This window comes from Ascaphus truei, chromosome 23 (assembly GCF_040206685.1).
Source record: "Ascaphus truei isolate aAscTru1 chromosome 23, aAscTru1.hap1, whole genome shotgun sequence".
NCBI classification, from domain to species: Eukaryota; Metazoa; Chordata; class Amphibia; order Anura; family Ascaphidae; genus Ascaphus; species Ascaphus truei.
In genome coordinates this window covers 1,637,578-1,655,090 of record NC_134505.1, presented here as the reverse complement: position 1 = coordinate 1,655,090, position 17,513 = coordinate 1,637,578, and the positions used below count along the sequence as shown (strand labels likewise).

Below are 17,513 nucleotides of genomic sequence, written 5' to 3'. Positions count from 1 at the left end.
TCTCTCTGTCGTTTCTTCCCCCCCCCACCCCCCTTTAATACGCGCATCAATACAATCCCACATTGATAAGTAATTTGCTAAGTTGTTGATCGATCCGTTCTCCTGCGATCGACCAAGCGAAGATTCGGCTCAGGGGGGGTTCACTAAAATGGCCGTCGGTGCAGCAGAAGAGGACCAAAGATGCACAGTTCTGTGGGGAAGATCATGTGCCCAGGCAGTCACTAGATACAATTGGTGCGCTGCTAGAGAGAGGGGGCAGGGCTCAAAAAGGGGTTTACCAGAGCCTGTTTCAGAAGAGGAAGGGACTTTGTAAATGGTTGCTATAGAAACAAAAAATGCTTGTTACATTATAATGCATTAAAAATGTCATCCAGATATATATTTTTTTTTTAAATGCTACAAGTATTTTCTCATAGCGCGGAACTGATTAATTAAAACAAAAACCACATGTAGGATATTGCTTGATCTGCAGCTTTTTTTTGTTATCGGTTTGAAGCAGGGGCTCTCCAGACCTGAACTGCGTTAAAGGGAAAAACGTGAAATAATATATGTTTAAAAAAAACAATCAGTTTGTATTAGATAATAGTGACTGGTTTTTTTTTTTCAATTCAACTCTTAATGCCATTTTTAATGGGTTATAATACACTGAGCACCCTTTGATTTCTATTGCAGGATTTAGCCACCTCCCCCAGCAGTGCAAGAGCTTTGCCACACTTTCCTGTTTGTGATCGTTTGTCGCCGACGTTCCCAGCAGTTTGAGCTGCGACCCTGCCTTTCGCCATTATCGCCCAGCATGCAGCGCTTCCACTGCAAATGCAAATGAGCACACAGTGCCACCTTTTGCTTCAAAACCATATGACATGGTCCCCTGTAAGCTTATGCTTGCTGCATTGCACAGCTTGTCAGCACAGCCTGGGTTAAGATGCATGGCCAGTAAACCTACACACAGACAGCTTTTTTTTCCCCGCTTCCTTTTGCCACCTTTTGCTTCAAAATCATATATATATATATGCACCATAACCCTGGCTGTGCTCAAAGCTGTGACCATGCAGCAAGCTTAAGCCTATAGGGAACCATGTTAAAAATGGGTTTTTGAAGCAAAAAGTGGCACTGTGTGCTCATTTGCATGTCATTTCCCAGAATCCCTTGCTGCAGTGGAAGTGCTGTGTGCTGGGTGATAATGGGGAAAGGTGGGGTTGCAGACCTGCCTAAGACATGCAGATGAGCATACAGTTATATTTACATTTGCATATTTGCTGTGGAGGGTTTTTGTCACTTTTTTACTCACCATAACTTAACTCAGTACATACATACATACATACATACATACATACATACATACATACATACATACATACATACATACATACATACATACATACATACATACATACATACATACATACATACATACATACATACACACACTGGCAGGGGAGGGGGGGATGAGGGACGGGGTTCGGCAGAATGTCACGATATAATTATAGGGCTCCGTAACCAAACATAGGCTGAAACCCCCCTTTTTTAAGAACACTTCCCAGTAAATATGCGGCAGATAGTTTTTTTTGTTAGAAGAGGCGGGTCCATCCTAGGACCAAACCAATGGCAGCGCCGCGTTTAATGGGTTAAAAATAAAATAAAATCCGACGCGCGTAAAAAGCATTTCGAAATCAATTTTCCGTTTGATTTCTCAGTAACAACCCGAGACTTTCGGGGGGGGGGGAGGGGGGCAAAGTTTAACGCAGCGAGGGCCGACGCGAGGGTTTCATGTGCCCTAGGCGAGAACTTAAAATGTGCGCCCCCCCCCCCAAAATAAATCGGCGTAGCTATCGGGGGCAGCACCCTAGCACGACGCAAAATAAAAACAACGGCGCCAAAATACCGGACAAAAAAAAAATTGAAATAAAAAAAGCAAAACGATAAAAATAAAAGATAAATAAATGATAATTATTATTAATGGGCCCCTAGGACCTTCTCGTCTTAGGCGGCCGCCTCGGTTCCCCTAATGGACCGGCTGGCCCAATTTGCCAAGCGCCCATTTCGGAGCTTGATACTGCCCCCCCCCCCCACCCCCCTGTCTGGCAGGGAAGAGGTTAACCTGGGGAGGTTGGAGAGGAAACGAGAGCAGGGAGGGCCTGCAGTTTCTGGGCCCAGGACTCAGGAGGGGTGGTGGTTGAGGGGGAGGAGGAGAGGCAGAACGTCCCAGCATCAGGAGGGCAGAAGGTTTTGGGGAGTGAGTGTAAATACAAAGAGCCCCCCCCCCCCCCCCGCTTCCTCTCTCCACCCTTAAGAATAGCACAGACGTTAACCTCGCCCGCCCAGGACAAGTCACTTTCTCTTACAGAGAAGCCATTATTCGCTGGGAGGGTCCCCCTGTGTGGGACAGATAACGCTGATAGGGGAGGAGGGCTGGGTTTTGGGCTTGGGTGGGTTATTATAACATCAGTAGGGCGAAGGGCATCCAGGGGTCAGCAAGGCTTTCCCCCACCAGATTCGCACCCAGGTTTTTTTTGGGGGGGTGGGGGGGGATTTTTTATTTATTTGTTAATATTAGGGAGACTCTGATTAAGTGCTGTGAGACACGTGTCCTCCAACATGTCCCGGGTGAAAATAGGTACATGTGGGTCTATTACACCCACACACACGTTATAAACCCCCCACCCCCCATATACTGTTTATATATATATACCTACACCTCTAATATATACCCCAACCCATAATATATACTTTACACACCTTATATACACCCCCAGCCCTCATATATATATATTTACATCGATTATATATACACCCACCGCTCATATATACCACGCACCGTTGTGCATCTATCTGTCTGATCTAACCTATCTATATACCTGTATCTATCTGTCTGTCTCTAGATCACTCTCGTGTCTGTCTGTCTGTCTGTGTCTAGATCACTCTCGTGTCTGTCTGTCTGTGTCTAGATCACTCTCGTGTCTGTCTGTCTGTCTCTAGATCACTCTCGTGTCTGTCTGTCTCTAGATCACTCTCGTGTATGTCTGTCTATCTATCTGTATGCCTGTCTGTGTGTGTCTGCCTGTCTGTGTGTGTCTGCCTGTCTGTGTGTGTCTGCCTGTCTCTGTGTGTCTGCCTGTCTGTGTCTGCCTGTCTGTGTGTCTGCCTGTCTGTGTCTGCCTGTCTGTGTGTGTCTCCCTGTCTGTGTGTGTCTGCCTGTCTGTGTGTGTCTGCGTGTCTGTGTGTGTCTGCCTGTCTGTGTGTGTCTGTCTGTCTCTGTGTGTCTGCCTGTCTGTGTCTGCCTGTCTGTGTGTCTGCCTGTCTGTGTCTGCCTGTCTGTGTGTGTCTCCCTGTCTGTGTGTGTCTGCCTGTCTGTGTGTGTCTGCGTGTCTGTGTGTGTCTGCCTGTCTGTGTGTGTCTGTCTGTCTCTGTGTGTCTGCCTGTCTGTGTCTGCCTGTCTGTGTCTGCCTGTCTGTGTGTGTCTCCCTGTCTGTGTGTGTCTGCCTGTCTGTGTGTGTCTGCGTGTCTGTGTGTGTCTGCGTGTCTGTGTGTGTCTGCCTGTGTGTCTGTGTGTGTCTGCCTGTGTGTCTGTGTGTGTCTGCCTGTGTGTCTGTGTGTCTCTGCCTGTGTCTGCCTGTCTGTGCCTGTGTGTGTCTGTTTGTGTGTCTCTGTCTGTCTGCCTGTCTGTGTGTGTCTGCCTGTGTTTCTGTGTGTGTCTGCCTGTGTGTCTCTGTGTGTGTGCCTGTCTGTGCCTGTGTGTGTCTGTTTGTGTGTCTGTTTGTGTGTCTCTGTCTGTCTGTCTGTCAGGATCCCATCCAGCTTGGATTACCCGGCAGGAACCGTATCCAACGCAGACAGATGAGCAGAGCGGAGGGCAGCACGCGCCTGCTGGACTGGTCGGATTAAACTGTGCTGGTTACATTCAGCCGGGGAGCTCACACACAGGATAATCCTACCCGGCAACATGTGTACACTCTACATTTACACAACATGTAGGATAAAAGAGACCGCAGGCACAGCTCCCGCTAAATGTTGGGAATAAATGAGGCCCTAACTCGCGCTGGCTCCTCGCTGCTCCTGAATGGGAAGGTTTAGGACAATTAGCGGCTAACGTTTCACCGGAGGGACATTTGGCCACAGGGGCAGTTTGCCGGTAATGTATGCCTTAACCTCTTACCCAAAATACCCAAACCTCTTAGCATAAAAATCTGAGCCCCTAACCGTAAAACCCCAAATCTTAACCCCTTACCCTAACCCTATAAACCTTAACCCCTTACCCTAACCCTATAAACCTTAACCCCTACCCTAACCCTATAAACCTTAACCCCTTACCCTAGCCCTATAAACCTTAACCCCTTACCCTAACCCTATAAACCTTAACCCCTTACCCTAACCCTATAAACCTTAACCCCTTACCCTAACCCTATAAACCTTAACCCCTTACCCTAACCATATAAACCTTAACCCCTTACCCTAACCCTATACACCTTAACCCCTTACCCTAAAGCCAAAACCTTTAACCCCTTAAGCCAAAAACTTTAACCACTTACCCTAACGCTAAAAACCTTAACCCCTAAAGCCAAAAACTTTAACCCCTTACCCTAACAACCTTAACCCCTAACCCTAATGCTAACAACCTTAACCCCTAACGCCAAAAACCTTAACCCCTAACCCTAAAAACCTTAACCCCTTACCCTAACCCTATAAACCTTAACCCCTAACCCTAAAAACCTTAACCCCTTACCCTAACCCTATAAACCTTAACCCCTAACCCTAAAAACCTTAACCCCTTACCCTAACCCTAAAAACCTTAACCTCTAACCCTATAAATCTTAACCCCTTACCCTAATCCCAAAAACCTTAACCCCTAATCCCCAAAACCTTAACCCCTAACCCTAAGAACCTTAACCCCTAATCCCCAAAAATTTAACCCCTAACGCTAAAAAACCCTAGCGTTAACCCCTTACCCTAGAGTTTTCCATGTCTCCTGTAGGTTCCTCCCCAGACATTCCTGCAGCCCCTTATCTGAGTTTCTTACAGCGCAGATATCCAGGCCCGCAAGGGTTAATGATGCTTTGGGCCTGGCGGGTAGCAAACCGAGAGAAAAGAGGCGCAGTTGCAGATACTGTGATACCGCTGATTATAATATTGCAGAGGACAGCGCCTCAATTAAATCCTATAAATCCTATAAATCCTCTTATGACTTCACCCCATACTGCCTCCCCTAACTGATGCTATAACCGCAACCTATAACTCCTCCCCTAACTGCTCCTATAACTCCTCCCCTAACTGCTCCTATAACTACCCCCAATTGCTTCTATAACCCCTCCCGATAACTCCTCCCCTTACTGCTCCTATACCCTCTCCCTATAACTCCTCCCCAACTGCTCCTATAACCGCTCCCTATAACTCCTCCCCTAACTGCTCCTATAACCGCTCCCTATAACTCCTCCCCTAACTGCTTCTATAACCCCTCCCGATAACTCCTCCCCTAACGGCTCCTATAACCTCTCTCTATAACTCCTCCCCTAACAGCTCCTATAACCGCTCCCTATAACTCCTCCCCTAACTGCTCCTATAACCTCTCCCTATAACTCCTCCCTTAACTGCTCCTATAACTCCTCCCCTAACTGCTCCCTATAACTCCTCCCCTAACTGCTCCTATAACCGCTCCCTATAACTCCTCCCCTAACTGCTCCTATAACCGCTCCCTATAACTCCTCCCCTAACTGCTCCTATAACCTCTCCCTATAACTCCTCACCTAACTGCTCCTATAACTCCTCCCCTAACTGCTCCCTATAACTCCTCCCCTAACTGCTCCTATAACCGCTCCCTATAACTCCTCCCCTAACTGCTCCTATAACCGCTCCCTATAACTCCTCCCCTAACTGCTCCTATAACCTCTCCCTATAACTCCTCCCCTAACTGCTCCTATACCCTCTCCCTATAATTCCTCCCCTAACTGCTCCTATAACCTCTCCCTATAACTCCTCCCTATACTGCTCCTATAACCTCTCCCTATACCTCCTCCCCTAACGGCTCCTATAACTCCTCCCCTAACTGCTCCTATAACCGCTCCCTATAACCCCTCCCCTAACTGCTCCCTATAACTCCTCCCCTAACTGCTCCTATAACCTCTCCCTGTAACTGCTCCTGCAATGCTCAATATAACACTTCCTTAACCCCTTTGTGTGCCTCTTTTTGAAATAGGCTGACGAACGCCAGCTGTGAATAAATGGACAACCCTAACAGCAACCCAACGTCCCAACAGCCCATCTCTGACCTGTCATACAAGTCCCCAGTCTCTCTCCACGCTTTCTAAATAATGCTTCAAGGTTAATACAAGGGTCATCTATGGCCTGCTGTCTGTCCTTACTACAGTGACACAGGAGGGGCAGAAGGACCTGTGTCCTCACAAGTCTGTCCCCCTCATGGCAGAGTGACAAAGAGGCAGACGGACCTTTAACCTAGTACTCTACGGCTGTCCTTACTGCAGCGTGTCGGAGACAGGAGGGACCTCTGCCCCATTAAATGTGTCTGCAACCTCACACGGTTACTGTAACAGGCCTTTAACCCCTGAATGAAAGGGCTTCAACTGAAAGCCTGTACTGGCCTGAGGAATCCAGCAGGGAGCTGGTGAATTGCAGCAAGAGACAATTAACCAGTCTCCACCTGGCTCATCAGACAGGTAGAAAAGAAGCCTCCTGCTGGCACTGTAGGGAGGATCTCTCGAGCACAGAGGGAATGTGCTGCCTGCAAGACACCCGAAAACATCCAGGGTGCAGCGGACCCTCGAACCCGCCAGAAGGTGGCCCCCTCAACTGACACCAACCCAGAGGCTGACATAAAGAGCCCCCTGCTTACAGGTGCCTCTTTGGACTTTGGTGTCGTAGGTTGGAAAGAGGCCTGCCCTCCCAGCCCTGCAGATAGGGACCGGGAGAGCGTGAGTCAGCCCTTACACAGGGGGATAGGCTGTTTGTTTATTTGTGGGTTTCCTTAAACTGTATTGCTTCAAGCCACGTGGGGCTGAATTAAAGCCATGCTTTAATTCTCCCCCCCCAAACCTGTCTCCCTGGTTGTACCTCTGCGCGTGTCTCTTTATAGTCACCATTCGGGAAGCAAAGAATTCCCTTTCAAACACAGTTTGTATGTTCTCCTTTTGCGCTCTGATAAGAATCGTGGTCTTGAGACAGAGAGGTAACGTGCATTAGGGCCCTAAGGAGAAGCACCCCCCCCACCCCCACCCCCCACCCTCCTGTCAGTTGCAAGGAACCTATATGTTTGTTTAATTTAGCAAATGTGCCCCACCCTGCTTGGAACCGTGTTAATGGCTCTTGGGGAAAGGAAATGCCTGATTCCCGGTCATATGAGCACGTCTGTGTCCGGTCTGATTTGGGAAATCGCTTCCTTCTGGCACATACACAAAAAGGGAGAGAGAGAGAGAGAACAGAGATTAACCCTTTAGGACTCCCCCTCCTCCCCCCTCCAACCCCTCCCCCCCCACCCCCCACCCCCCACCTCCCAGCAGAATCAATTCTTTGCTGTGGTTCAATAACCATGTATTTTATTTATGGATGCGGCAGTGCAGCCATCGCCGATGTGCAATCTCAGCTGCACAATGCTGACGTTCTGGGGGATGCATGGGGGGTGGGGGGAAGGGGGTATTTATCCAAGCTTTCCCAGGTGCAAGTAACACAACACTAAGGGTTTTTGAAAGGACAACGTCCCCGATGATTTCGATGGGATTGCTTGTCTTTTATACATCTGGTGCAGGTTATTTGTTTTTGTTTGTCCCTAAATGACCATAAGTGTTCCATAAATGACCTGCCGTGTGTTTTATAAGGCTGCGTCCGTACTCGGCGGGACGTCGCACGCGCGCCGCGGACAAAAGGCCGTTCCTCTATGAGGCAGGCCGTAGAGCGTAGAGTCATAGCCTCGCCCACTTCTGCTCAGTGACACTGACGCCACTGCAGGATATATGTAGGAGGGAGAGGGTTCTAGAAGGTCGGCTCCCAGGAGGAGTCGCAGGTGAGGGACCTCGCTGTCATAAAAAAAAAACGCTACAGCAAAGGCAAGGGTTAATTCGGTGCCCGTTGCCATAACAACCCTTTACCTGCAAGTATCCGAACGCTGACTGGGCGTATCCAACCTTTGAGAAAGCGCAGACGGGCGCGCAACGTACGTCATGTGGTACGACGTCTTGATGTCATGATGTGGAAGTGCTTGAAGGTAGCTAAAAGATGAGAATGTATATTTATACGCTACCGACTGAGGCTATAACTTGATGCGGTCGTTGAACCGCGCCTCAAGGCATAAATGCGCCTGGAAATAGAGGGTACCCGAAAACTTGCGATCGGCACGCCAAATTGTATATATATATTTTCTTTCCACATATAAGCAGCAAATGATGTGGTACCGAGTGGCAGTCAGGCCATACAGGTAAAACACCAGGCATTTATGGGCACGATAAACATAAAAACTCGCATATACAAAAGTCCGTTTCAGCCACAGCAGAGTTGAGCTCGCTGAGCCTGACGAAGCCGTGTGGATGGGCGAAACGCGTAGCACGAATTGGTCCAAGTTTGTCCAGTGGAGGCTTCCGTAGTCATCCGTTACGTGCCTAGCTCTGCACAGCTCTGTATACCGGACGCGGTTAACAGGGACTAACTAATGCGCTCGTGCAGACGGACTCCGCTGTTGCCGAAACGGACTTTTTGCGTATGTGAGTTTTTTATGTTTATTATGTCAATAAATGCCTGATGTTTTACCTACAAATTTTCTTCAACGAGAACCCCCATCTTTCTTTTGTTCACATATACCAAGGATCTTGGATAGATCCTACAGGGGTTTGAGCATTGGGAGCCTGCTTTCCAGCACGCGCCCCCCCCCCCCCCCCCCCACTATGCTGGGGTCGCAAAGAAATACCTATCACGGTAATATAGTTTCACTACCTTTTATACTCTCGTATAGAGTTAGCAGCCGAGTCGCTCTTTTTTTTCCTATACAGAGAGTGGTGTTAGTAAAATCAAGCGGCACTGAGCAACAACGAATTTAGCATTGACACCGAAATTGCTACATACTTGTTACTAAAGGATCCACATTCCTCTTGTAGGCACTATAAGATATGAATCCTATATCCTGTCAAGAGTATAAACACAATAGGATATGAATCAAACTGTAACTGCTAATTAAGGTTCAGCTGCTCCTCATTAGCCCATGAACCCACAACAATAGACTTTTGTGTTGTGGTTACGTTACCGACGTCTGTTGTATGCAGCCTCTTTTACATAAAGTTCTGTGTACCGTTCCAACTGGGTTTCCCTTCCCCCCCCCCTTCTTAGCGATTTAGTGCCCAGAGGTATATTTATTACCTCTGGGATTTAGCGAAAAAATATCAATACAGTACCATACATTGGACCAATTTAAACGTGAGGAATTAGGCCAGCACTTATGTTCCAAGGAATATATTGTATCGTATGTCTTTATTTATATAGCGCCAAAAGTGTACTCAGCGCTTCACAAAGAATACAGTACAGGGAATTATAATCAGTGTTCGACAAATCCATTAAAATACAGGCCCGTGGCGACTGGATTTGACCCCGTGGCGACCTCCTCATGGCCGACAACCAAGCAGGGCGGGATTGGGAGCGGGACTAGGTGGCGAGTGGATTTTTTGGGTTCGGCGAGTAGATTTTTGGGTGATTTGTCAACCACTGATTATAATAATACAATATGCGCAGCAAAATCAGATAATAGGAATGGAAATCTCTGCCCTGAAGAGCTTACAATCTAAGAATACATGATCGTATTAATGGCATCCATTGGAAGTAAATGTATGGATTACATGGGGTACAAAAAGAAAGACGCTGGCAAATAAGCATTTCTATATATGCTACGTTTTATATGTCTGTGGTTTAAGGGATTGGTCGTGGAATTATAAACGCCAAGTCCCTCTTTACAACATTATTTGAGACTATTTACCATTAAAAGGGTTTTATATCTATTCATTTTCACTACGCTGGTCACTGCTAGTGCAATCATCAGCGAACGTTTGTTTGTGTTTCTACTGATACTTTACACCTCATACATAAACCTTGGCCCCCTGCAGACCCAGTTACCAGAACGTTCTCCTGCTGTCTCTGTACCTTCTTCCTTCCTACCAATTAGAGTGTAAGCTCCTCGGGGCAGGGGCTCCTTTCCCTACATGTCACTTTTATGTCTGAAAGCGCTTCTCCCCTGTATGTGTTATTTGTATTATGATTGTCTCGTGTGTTACTGCTGTGACGCGCTGTGTACATTAATGCGCTATATACTGTAAATAAAGACACACACATATATATATACATACATACATACATACACACACACACACATATATATATATATATACAGTACATACATATACATACACACATACACACACATATATACATACATGCATACATACATACAAAGGCAGTTGTAGCGTTTACACCTACAGTAGCACTCCAATAGTCTTTTGCCCCAAAAATGGACATTTCGGTCCAACCTCGGACCTTTGTCAAGACACTGTGACCAAGGTCAAAGGTTGGACCGAAACGCCGACCCTTTTTGTAATACATTTTGTACATTCTCTTGCATAAGACCGTTGGAGAGGGGCTGTGTGGCTTTATTCCCGGGAGACACGAGCTTACCTTAAAGGCTATCTCCATGTGCACCCTTGGCAGAATATTCTACTGTAATGTGAGTGCTCCTTTCCCAGGATTCGTATATGTATATCTTTATTTATATTGTGCCATTCATGTACCTTTCTAACACTGTGCTCCCCCCTGCTAGACAATCTTTGAGCCCCATGTGAATAAATGTTGTTGGCGACTCCTCAGAATATCGCTAACCAAACTGTGTGAGCGATCCCAGGCAGTATATAGTGTCCTGAGCGTGTGGGGGGGGAACACACGCTTAATAATCCCCCAAACTGTGTGCCCGATCCCAGGCAGTGTCCTGAGCGCGTGGGGGGAACACACGCTTAATAATACCCCAAACTGTGTGCCCGATCCCAGGCAGTATATAGTGTCCTGAGCGCGTGAGGGGAAACACACGCTTAATAATCCCCCAATCTGTGTGCCCGATCCCAGGCAGTATATAGTGTCCTGAGCTCGTGGGGGGAACACACGCTTAATAATCCCCCAAACTGTGTGACCGATCCCAGGCAGTATATAGTGTCCTGAGCGCGTGGGGGGAACACACGCTTAATAATCCCCCAAAACTGTGTGCCCGATCCCAGGCAGTATATAGTGTCCTGAGCGCGTGGGGGGAACACACGCTTAATAATCCCCCAAACTGTGTGCCCGATCCCAGGCAGTATATAGTGTCCTGAGCGCGTGAGGGGAAACACACGCTTAATAATCCCCCAATCTGTGTGCCCGATCCCAGGCAGTATATAGTGTCCTGAGCGCGTGGGGGGAACACACGCTTAATAACCCCCCAAACTGTGTGACCGATCCCAGGCAGTATATAGTGTCCTGAGCGCGTGGGGGGAAACACATGTTTACTAAGGCCCCAAACTGCCCCTCAGTGTGTGCAGGCAGCATGGAGGGGATAGCGGTCACTCACTACGGGTGCTTCCAAAGTCACACCCCACAATGCCTTGCTGCTATGGATGCAAACCATTGTGGGAAGTTCCTGCTGTCCGTGACAGTTATATTGCCCGCACTAAGCTGCAGTTTGGGGCCTTACTAAGTGCACAATCCGCACACGGGCTCAGGAAACCCGCTATACTGCCCCGGGAGCCGCCATTACAGATTGTTTTTTGGAGACACCTAACAACCCCCCTATGGGTTCCCGAACCCCCTGTTGGGAATCACCGAAGTTATAGGCACAATCAGTGAAACAATGACTTACGGGGCGGGATTGTGTAGTTATGGGTAATGGGTGGACATTATTTTACTTGGCGGGGTATTCAATGGGCTTGTTGGGGACGGAAGGACATTTCCAGAGCAAAGCAAGGAATATCAATTGGTCAGGGGTGAAAGGGTTGTCTACCTCGCTTTCTCTGGATAGATTGATTGGGTGAGGTGCTGCTACTGCCCATGCCAGGTCACAGGGTGGGGTGTTGTCCTCTCATGGTGGGAGAGGTGGTGCTACAGCCAGTGCTACTTGGTGCTGTCCTCTCATCGAGGTATAGGTAGTGTGCATACTCAGTGATGAGCAGCAAGGTGTGGTGGTGTCCTCTCATGGATCTAGAGACAGCGCTAACACTCAATGAGAGCGGAAGGGTGTGGTGGTGTCCTCTCATGGAGATAGAGACAGCGCTAACACTCAATGAGAGCGGCAAGGTGTGGTGGCATCCTCTCATGGAGATAGAGACAGCGCTAACACTCAATGAGAGCGGAAGGGTGTAGTGGTGTCCTCTCATGGAGATAGAGACAGCGCTAACACTCAATGATGAGCAGCAAGGTGTGGTGTTGTCCTCTCATGGAGATAGAGACAGCGCTAACACTCAATGGGAGCGGCAGGGTGTGGTGGTGTCCTCTCATGGAGATAGAGACAGCGCTAACACTCAATGAGAGTGGCAGGGTGTGGTGTTGTCCTCTCATGGAGATAGAGACAGCGCTAACACTCAATGAGAGCGGCAGGGTGTGGTGTTGTCCTCTCATGGACGTAGAGACAGCGCTAACATTCAATGAGAGCGGAAAGGTATGGTGGTGTCCTCTCATGGAGATAGAGACAGCGCTAACACTCCATGAGAGCGGCAGGGTGTGGTGGTGTCCGCTCATGGAGATAGAGACAGCGCTAACACTCCATGAGAGCGGCAGGGTGTGGTGGTGTCCTCTCATGGAATGTTGGCTTTGGAATATGGATTGACCCACTGAGCTGGTATGGCTGCTTACAGGTTCCTCTGGAACTACACATACACACGATACTGGCAAGGACCTCTTCATTCACGTACACGATTGTGAGTACAACGCTGTGCCCATTTTCACCCAGTATTGGCGCCTTGGTGCATTGTGCGCAGGCGTGAAACATGGGAAGGTACACGGGGGTGGTTTGGTGCAGAAAGTGAAGGGGTCATCGATGATTTTACCGACCAGTCAAGGAATCATATCGAAAGCGTTTGTCCCTTGTGATAAATCCGTGTGCACCAGTTTGCCTCAGCTTGGGAGACGGGACACAAAGATGATAACGGGGCTTACGGAGGGGCTACGTTGCATTATGGCAACCTCCTTGGGTGCCCAGACCCCCGAAGCATCAAGTCATGTATGTTCTACGCTGAGCCGTGACGGTCGTCCTGGTGGGAGGTCTGCTTTTTAAGGCAGCCCTGAGTAATCTCATTAGTTACACGGATTCTGTCGTCCGTCCGTGCAGGAAGAGATCAGCTTCCTGAAGTTCTGTTCTCGCTTAATTCCCATTGAACTGCCCAGGGTTGGGTAATAGCCAGGGATGAAAGTCAGGATGGAGCAGAGTCGGAGCGGGACACAGTGCACGCTGTTCAACGCGCTGTTTTTGCTCGCTTGGGGTAAGTCTCTCGTTCTGCAATCTCATCTTTTCGAACTCTTTATCCAGGAGAAGATATGTAGACACATCTGTTTAGTGTAACAATTTTTTTTTATTTTTTATTGTACTGTACCTCTTGAAGTCTTGTGTTTCCAAGCTGGTTACAAGTTTGTCAGAGTCAGACTTCAGTAAGCTAAAAAAAACTATCACAGAAGAAAGTTTGCACTTCTTTGTACTTCCTAAATCTTTTATTCGCAAGCTTTACAAACATTTTCCCTAATCCAGACGTGTGCCAAACACAGCTCGAAAATTGCCATGCAGAACATAAACGTACGTTTTGTTTAGTTTGCTTTGATTGAAACATCCTGAACTTCTGCACTGAAAAGTTTTCTGAAGCTAATTTTTCTTGCAGACAAAATCCTACTTGGGTTAGCCCAATGATGCATGCAGATTAGAGTGTAAGCTCTTCGGAGCAGGGACTCCCTTTCCTAAATGTTACTTTTATGTCTGAAGCACTTCTTCTCTGTATGTGTTATTTATATTATGTGTTATTTATATGATTGTCACGTGTATTACTGCTGTGACGCGCTATGTACATTAATGGCGCTATATAAAGTAGGGTATATATACATACATACATATATTCAGGACATACGTATTTCTATAGATGCGTATCGTGCGACACATATTTATTTTTCTGTACAACCTTTCCGAAGCTGCTAACCTCTTGCATATAATTGCGTCGCATTACGAAATCAGGTAACACACTTTCTTGATATTGCGCATTCTACTTTTTTCATCGACCTTCGGCCGAAACCGTTTCGACCTTGAAGAATTGTCAAAGAGAGACTGGAGCAAGTCCAAGGTGTCATGTAGGATCAGGGATGAAGGTGCGGGTCTCACAACTTCTCCATTTTCCAAAATCCGGGCGTACCCAATGTTGTCTTGACAAATTGTAATTTCGACTGTCTTTGCAAACAAAAAAGCAATTTTTTTTTCCAATCTTAAAAATACATTTTATTGTAAAAATAAGGTCCATGTAGCTTCACGACAATGAATTATCTTGCTTAGAGTACTTCTATATTGGGTTCTTCAACTGTTGTATAGGACGTAAATGTTCTTTATGTCATGCAGTATGTTCAGGCCATGTTCTTGGGGGATAACCAGGCAATATTGTTTGTTTGTAGTCGACGTGTATGATCATGTTTGATAAGTCCTTGGTCCTTCCTAAAATCTGGTGTGTTCCTTGGAGGGGCGCGTTGACAACCAGTGCTTCTGATAGTCCCGAACAAAAAGGTATTACAGCTCAACCCCGTTATAACGCGATCCGTTACAACGCGAATCCGCTTATATCGCGGTGCACGCGTGGCTCCCAATTTTCGTAATTATGAATACTTTTACAACACGGTTATTGGCGTCTTAAATACTTTATTGTACAACGCATACAACTGTACCATTATTTCTAACGCGATCCGCTTATAACGCGGTGTGATTTTTTGGACCCCAAGCACCGTGTTATAAGGGGGTTGAGCTGTACTTATGTGAATCTAGCGTACTAAAGGTGTATGCCCAAATATACGCCGCATGTTCCGGCAATTCCAAAGTGTGGGGACACAGTTTCAGGCGAGCAGTGTGTAGCCAACACAACGTAGACAAACAATTTCTTCAAAGTGCAGGTCTCCTCCAGGACAGAGATTCAAAGTAGAGCTCTACTCACAAGTTCATAATGAAGTTCTAATGCGACGACCAAGAACAGTGGAAGGAGAACGTTTGAGGTCCCACATGGACCTTTCTCCAGGTTCCAATAAGAAGAGACTGTGGTTCTCGGGACATATTGCACGTCTTGACATATTAGGGGTGATGTACAGACGCAACGGACAAGTTTGTGACTCCAGAATTGCCTCGACCCATCATTCCCATTGGGTTTTATGTCAAGAAATAGGGCATGTCGGAAACATTATGGTGAACTAAGTAGGGGGGGGTCTTTGGGTGTCTATGTATTAGACAGTAAACAAAGATGGGGCACATCCAATGTGACAAGTGGTTGAATTCATAACTAGATGTTTTTTTTTGTTCTCCTGAGTATGGGCAAACATGTTAAGGTAGACCTTTAACAGCAGGTCCTACACCTACCTATTGCATACAGGGTCCTTGTGTGTTTCAACCACTGCATGGAGACAAGGGGAAAGGAGACACTGGTAGGGATGCATGACTAAGGGGTTAACATGTAGGAGCGTTGTGTGTGCTGTGTGCAGCGACAACTGGTTATGAAAACAAGTGCCCTAATCGCTTGCTAAGATTGTGGTCAGTACGTTTACCGTGTGTATTAGGGTAGCTTTGGTGCTAAAGTGACGCATCTTATATTATTAGGTAGTTAAAGAATGTTTAAATATACCCAAAAGAAGGCGGGGGGGGGGGGGAAGAATAAGGGTCTTAAAGCAGTATTTCCAAGAGGCTGTTTTTTTGTTACATTTTATTTCCCCCCAACCCCCCGCCTCTTTGTTGCCGATCGATCCGTTCTCCTGTAATATATGATATAGTGTGGCTTGTATTGATGCACATATTAAAGTGCAGCGGAAGAGGATCGAAGATGCAAAGTTCGGTGGGGGTCGACCATGTGACCAGGCAGTCACTAGATACAATTGGTGCACTGCTAGGGAGAGGGCGGGGCTCAAAAAGGGGCCTGTTTCAGAAGAGGAAGGGGGTGTGACTTTGTAAATGGTTGCTATAGAAACAAAAAAAGCTTGTTACATTATAATATATTAAAAATGTCATTCAGAGTTATTTTAACAAAAAAAACGTATTTTGTTAATGCACACAGCGCCGGCGTGCGCAGCTATTTTTTGGCGCAGCGGTGATTACATCATTTACACAGTGAAGAACAATACAAATACGCTCATGAAGCGTACGAGTAAAGCATTGGAGGAAAGGAGTCCCTTCCCCCCGAAGAGCTTATAACCTGCGGGGTTTAGAGAGGCAGAAAAGGCTCATGGTGGACCCTCCTGTCCACCCGTGGAAGAGCACATTGTATAGGCCACGAAGGACCGTGCGTACACAGTCGGTCAGAACGTCAGACCTTTTCAGGTCGGGTCTTGGAGACGTGGAGAGAGGAAGCTTGACGGGCAGTGAGGGGGAGAGGGTTTCAGTGGTAGGGGACAACGTAAGACCTTTTCAGGTCGGGTCTCGGAGACGTGGAGAGAAGAAGCTTGACGGGCAGTGAGGGAGAGAGGGTTTCAGTGGTGGGGACAAGGTAAGACCTTTTCAGGTCGGGTCTTGGAGACGTGGAGAGAGGAAGCTTGACGGGCAGTGAGGGGGAGAGGGTTTCAGTGGTAGGGGACAACGTACTGTATGACCTTTTCAGGTCGGGTCTTGGAGACGTGGAGAGAGGAAGCTTGACGGGCAGTGAGGGGGAGAGGGTTTCAGTGGTGGGGACAACGTAAGACCTTTTCAGGTCGGGTCTTGGAGACGTGGAGAGAGGAAGTTTGACGGGCAGTGAGGGGGAGAGGGTTTCAGTGGTGGGGACAACGTAAGACCTTTTCAGGTCGGCTCTCGGAGACGTGGAGAGAGGAAGCTTGAAGGGCAGTGAGGGGGAGAGGGTTTCAGTGGTAGGGGACAACGTAAGAACTTTTCAGGTCGGGTCTCGGAGGCGTGGAGAGGAAGCTTGACGGGCAATGAGGGGGAGAGGCTTCCAGTGGTAGGGGACAGCAAGAGAGATAGAGACACTGAGAACAGCGAGAAGACAGCCCTGGCAAAAGCAGAGGAGGAGACCAAGTACAGGGTTTACCTTTGACGGTCCAGAACAGTGGGCGGACAACGTTTCAGGTCCCACATGGACCTTCCTCCAGGTTCCAATAAGAAGACACTGTAGTTCTCAGGACATATTGTACGTCTTGACATATTATTGGGTGATGTGCCGATTGGACAATGGTTTTGCACCGTTCTTACAGACAGGAGAGTCTTTGATACATAAACCCAATGGCGTCACCCAACTATTTCTATTAATGGCCTTTGGACCACATGGATGTGGACCATTTCGGGCTTTCTGTGGACGCTCGGCAGCACG

The 17,513-nt window shown here is 47.6% G+C and overlaps 1 protein-coding gene across 1 annotated transcript in view; it reads left to right on the top strand.

Annotated features, from left to right (window-relative positions):
• Nucleotides 1-6,638: 6,638 nt before the first annotated feature.
• RAMP2 (receptor activity modifying protein 2) overlaps nt 6,639-17,513 on the top strand; it is a gene marked incomplete at its 5' end in the record, with an annotated part of 29,220 nt that continues 18,345 nt past the window's right edge. Inside the window, one exon of the mRNA XM_075580184.1 lies at nt 6,639-6,843. Coding sequence (XP_075436299.1) covers nt 6,639-6,843 — 205 coding nt within the window. The remainder of the gene's footprint in view (nt 6,844-17,513) is intronic.